This window comes from Halyomorpha halys, unplaced genomic scaffold, assembly GCF_000696795.3.
Source record: "Halyomorpha halys isolate HHAL.00 unplaced genomic scaffold, Hhal_1.1 Scaffold770.1, whole genome shotgun sequence".
In the NCBI taxonomy this organism is placed as follows: Eukaryota; Metazoa; Arthropoda; class Insecta; order Hemiptera; family Pentatomidae; genus Halyomorpha; species Halyomorpha halys.
Window position 1 is genome coordinate 170499 of NW_027107091.1, and position 6000 is coordinate 176498.

Genomic DNA, 6000 nt, shown 5'->3' on the forward strand with positions numbered 1-6000 from the left:
GCCCAATAGTTCAGGAGATATAGCCTTTTAAAAAGCAACATTTTATAAAAATGTACTGAAATATCAGTAGTTAGTTAATTTATTATGATAAATCTATATCTCAGGAAATATGTGACGTCCAGATGTCAGCCAGCACTCAAATTAAAGCTAGTTAAATTTACTATAAAATAGTTCATAATGTTTATCTTTGTTTGACTAGTAGTTTTGATGATATTTGACAAAATAAACTCACAACATGTTAATTTCTAGTTGTTCGTATAAAATGTTGGATTTTTGAACTTATATATCTCTAGAACCATAAGACGCACATATGTCTGCCAACACTCAAAATAAAGGAAATTTAACTTACTATAATGTAGTTTATGACACTTAGGGGTAGTAGTTTTTATGATATTCGAATATAAATATAAACTTAGCAAATATCATGAAAACTAGTATTACGAAAATAAACGTCATAAACTATAAAGATAGCTCATTAAACTAACTTTAATTTGAGCGCTAATAGACATCGGTACGTCCAATGGTTTTTGAGATATAGATTTGTCAAAATAAATTCACTAACTACTAATTTTTCAGTACGTTTCATACAACATATTTATGAAATGTTACTTTTTAAAAAGCTATCTCGAACCATTGAACGTAAATTAGGGCTTACATTTTAGAAAATTCACTCTCCTTTAAATGATGCTGATCCAAAAGATGAAATCTCTTAGATTTTCTATTGTTGTTGGTAGTTGTAAAGGTATTGAGCTCCGAATAAAAAATAATTATTTTTAACGTTTTGAAACAGCCGCCATTTTTTATTCCCCTTACCTATACTTGGCAGACTCATCAATTTTGACTAGTAATTATACCTAGTTTTCAATTAAGTAATCAGAAATTGGGGTGAAATAACTTATTTTTTCTCCTCTTGTGGTCTTGTACTATGTAGTAATGTACATAATTTAAGTATTCTTTTTACAATATCTTTGCAAAAATTGATAAACAGCGTGTTAGTTTGTAATTTTAAATAAAATAGTAAAGTTTATTATATTATATTAGGTATTGTTCTAGTATTAAGTTCTGAATCTGTATACCTGTAGCGGCAGGAGAAGGCTGACATTCCCAATGGTCGCCGCCCTCGGCTGGAGTGGTGCTGGGGCCACCATCGCTCCTCCGACCCTCGGGACTAGGCTCGTCCCGCTACTGCTTGCAGCTTCAGATTCTAAAAAAATCAAATAATTATTAATTGTTGTATGTATACACTATTTTACAGGCCTTTGTGATAAGACTGAATTAATTATTAGAATAAAGAGATTGTTATTGTTCATTCGGTTCAGGATCATTATTAAATTATAAATGAATTTTTTCAGTTTTCTTAGGAGATGTTACATAAATTGATTGGATACTTTTTGCTGCTGTTTTATTTTGGTATTTAAATTATAAGTTCATAATGACGCTGATTTAAGTTTTTTTTTTTTTTTACTTTGTATACAGCAAATGTATATATTATTTGTTATTGGCATAGATAATTATTTCAAATATTTATTTTATGGAAATTATGTTTCTTTTCAATATTTTGTACATAATAAACTATGTAACTAAGTGAAAATGTTCTAGTCAATATAAAATTTATACTTCTTGTTATTTATAAAAAAAAACTATATATTTCGGGCTATTATTATTATTTAAATTTTATCAAAGGTACAAAATAAAATATGTGATCTGTTTGTGATGGATTGATTGGCTTGGTAAACGAAAAGACAATTTTATCAGGACTAGATCAGTCTGATTATTGAAATCACCAAAGAATATTGCTCTGGTCAAATTTATTTAATGTTATTTTATTTTTCGTTTGGTATAAATATTTCTTGTTGTGTGGTTGTGATCTGTTTAAAAAGTATTGCAAATTTGTTTAAATACTACGTTTTTAACCTAAGCATTGTCGGAAATTTAATCTCTCCCTATGGCTAGAGTTATAAATGTTTTTCTCATTCATATCCTTAATTTGTGAGACAATATTTTCTATTTTCTTTTTTTTTTTTTTTAAGTAATTGACAAATTATGATTTTAAGGAGTAGTCCGGGATCATATTTATGGCGAGAATTATCTATGATACGAGCGTTTACAAATTCTGAGTTATTTAGGCAATTATTTTATTCGAATATTAATGAGATCGACAAACATTTAAAAATTGTTATTAAAAATTAGGCTACAGACCTGAAAACGCCGATTTCAATGAAACATTTTTTGGTGAAACTAATTCGAAAAATATTAAACACCTGTCCGAGGGTTCTTGACATTGGGCTCAGGAGCCGATGAAAAAAAAAATTGAAACATTTTTGTATAGTTTCTTTTGTTCAATAAAATATCGTTATAGTATCCACTCTTTTCATTTTATTGCATTTTATAATTTATTTTTTTCTTCCTCTTATTATATATATTATCATTTAATATATAATTTTATTTACTATATTCCCATATTTTCTAATATTATTTTGTTATCTTTTTCTTTTTCAAATATAACGTCATCTGTAGACCGTCAAATCCCCTGCCCTGTTGATACCTTACAACTGCCTCAAACTATTCCTTGGCCCTCCTTCGTTCAGAAAGGTGGGTGTCCTTCATTTTACTTTTAATTTATTATACATTCCTTATATGGTTTATACAGCTGACATCCCAACCCACCCTAACACAGTGCTAACAACATACGCTGATGACACATGTATACTTTCTGTAAACAACGACCCAACTAATGCATCACAAACACTACAGACACACATAACATCCATTGAACAATGGTTTCAAAACTGGAGAATCAAAATAAATCCTGATAAATCCCATCAGATCACCTTTACTCTCCGTCGTAAACCTCTACCCTCCTGTCCTACAGTATCCTTTCTAAATACTCCACTAACGCCTGTTGAACAGATTCGATACTTAGGACTCCATCTTGACAAAAAACTTACTTGGAATCCACACACAAGACTAAAACGACAAGAAACTGCTCGTAGATTCCGATTGCTACAACACTTACTTGACAAACGCTCTAAACTTTCAATTCACTACAAAAAATTATTATACACTACGATAATCAGACCGATTTGGACATATGGAATTGAGCTCTGGGGCTCCACCAAACCATCAAATTCCTCCCTGTTACAATCCAAAATCCTACGTAAAATCCTTGATGCTCCTTATTACGTAACAAATAAACTCAGACATTAACATCCCATTCGTTGCAGATTTGGCCCAAACCAGATATGCGTCTTTTCATTCCAAACTGCTTACCCATCCTAACCCATTAATTCTTAATCTCTCACCCTTAACAATTCCTGATAATCCTCCGAGGCGTCTTAAAAGAAGATGGTTCGCGGGACCTTCTAATTTAAATTAATGCTTGAAGTACCACCAATGGTTGGTTCCTTCTTAATTTCAAGTGTAAATGAAGCATACCTCATATTTATTTATTATATTTATTATTTGTACAGTTGTAAATCACATTAAAGAAATAAATAAAAAAAATAAAAATTTGATTACTATTTCCCTTATTTTAGTATTTTAGTGTGTACTCAATTTTTTCTATTTCTCTTTCATCTACTTATTTCTCTTTTCATTACATGTCCAATACTTTATTGTATTTCTTGTTTATTTATGATTTTCACCGTGCAACTGATTTTCTTTTCTTTAATTAACTTTATTAATTTTTATATAAATTTTCACATATTTTTTTATCACAACATAGTTTACTTTTTTCCATCTTATTCTATTACTTAATTTTACTTGTTTGTATCTTTTTTAGCCCTGATGAAGCCCTGCAACGTGGGGCGAAACGTTAGCTCAATATAAATAGTTTTTTTATTCAATAATTTAGTTTTTTTTAGTTAATTTGACCGACCCGGAACATCTTTTTATTTTTTATGTTCGTCTGTTCTTTGTGAGCATTATATTTTTATATTATTAGCCCGAAAGGTCATGTATATAAACAATGTATGTTTACTTAGCAGGATTGAAGAATAACTTGACTATGAATACAAATAACAGACGTTGGAATTTGGTGTCCTTTTGTAAAGACAGGTTCATAGCATACATTGTGATTTAGTGTAGATTATTTTAATTGAACTATTAAGAAATTAAAAATGTGGATATTAAAATCTTGTTAAATGTCTGGCAGTCAATAATTAAATTCCTATTTTTGTTTTTGTTTAGTTCTAGCTCTCATTAGTTGTAAATTCCTCCCTATTTCCATCCCATTTTAATTCACAGGAGTAGCTGTGCCTTAACAAACCCCCTGGGACAAGGCAATCCTTGCTGCTTAGAATTGGATGGGCTGCTAATTTGATTTATTCGCCCTTGAGTGTTGTCCTGTTCCAAGTGTATTTAGGGCACCTCCGGCGGAGCTGGGCTCTGTTGATGTAGCCCTTGCGTCCCAGTGCTCCCTGGGGGTTCTTCCTCGTCCCGCTGTGCCTCCCATCTCACGAATGAGGACGGTCTCCAGCTCTTCTAACCACTCTCTTCTCACTGTTTATTGTAGAAAACGAGAAATTCATGGGACTGTGTAGCTTATTTTCCCTTTATTTAAACTCCTCGGTTGTTCGAAAAATGAAAAAAATTAATATAAGTGTTACAGGTTTGGTTTGGTTAATTGAATAGAGATGCCAACAAATAAATAAATACTAATAACAAATCTATAGATACTTCGATACATTTTTTTATTTGATACTTTAAATAATTAAATTATTTTAAGGCATCAGAAAACCACTCATGGGTCATTATTGCCTTAATTTTCGGATTCACAAAATACAGTCTTCTAATTCTAAACTTTTAGGATGTGCCCTCGACCACACAATGAACGGGGGAAAGTGTCAGGATTCATGGCCACTATTATATTGAAATATTGTAATTGACGGAAAGTCGCATTCCGCAAGTCTGACATACAGGTGGAGATTCACGGGCCAGAGGACCTTGGAACAGGCGCGTATGGCCTATTCGAAGGCGCGTCAAAATAACTTCTTTGAGCATTGGGTTTGCTAATACCATATATATTATACATTATATCATCTATCTTAATAATCACAATATTATTATATATGAATTTTCAATCTAACAGTTTTCTCATAGTTCTTGTTAATAATTGAGAGTTAGCCAAAATTTATGTACATACATATTCACTTTTATGTGTTTTTACTTATCTACTAGTTTATATTTGAGAATTATTCTTTATATAGTGTAAATAGTTTATGGGGGTATTTGTTGTTTTAAGAGCATTTTCTTTTTGTTTTGTATTTTATTTTGATCTTTCATCTTTTTTAATATTTTTAATGTAATAGCAATGATATATTTTAATGTTAACTCCAATTTACATACATATAGTATGGGTATAAGGGATTGTGTACTATCGTTAGCTATCAATGTTTGTGTCTGCTTTAGTATTTAACAGACTAGTTTATGTGGGTACGCATTTGATAGAAGTAGATTTACTACTTTATTTTCAACTATTATTTTATATTTTTAGGGGATGTTAATTTTCGTGCCCGGTTTATTAAATTTTTAACTTAACACATTAGGTTAGATTAACATGAATGATACACAAATCTCGAGTTAGTTGTATCTCAACAATGTAGAACACACTGAAATAGGCGATTTTAAGTAATGTTTATACTATTAATCTTAAATTATGCCTATATATTTGTAGTTTTATAGTAATTAGTTGGAAAAAGTATTTGTTCTAAAAAACAGGTTTTTTTCATTTTAGGGCATGACTGGAAACAATAAAGTTACGAAACGTCGCCTAAATATGGCTGTTATTATTGACTGTGTTAAGGGTGGCAACACTGAGATGTTACCTTACTGCTATGTGTAACCTTATCCAGTATATAATGAATATGTACATGTAAAATGTACACAATAAAGTTAGCCGTATATCATCAGGTTTTGTGTATTGTAAATTAACAGACTGATCCTTAACACCCACAAAAATATAAATCTACAACAGTAAAAAAAAAAAGTTAATAATATATA

At 30.5% G+C, this 6000-nt stretch overlaps 1 protein-coding gene across 1 annotated transcript in view; it reads right to left on the reverse strand.

Moving 5' to 3' along the window:
- The window catches only part of LOC106686063 (potassium voltage-gated channel protein Shaw), a gene marked incomplete in the record, with an annotated part of 559367 nt that overhangs the window by 3046 nt on the left and 550321 nt on the right, over positions 1-6000 (reverse strand). Inside the window, 1 exon segment of the mRNA XM_067045426.1 lies at positions 1077-1204. Within this exon segment, the coding sequence (XP_066901527.1) occupies positions 1077-1204 (128 nt within the window).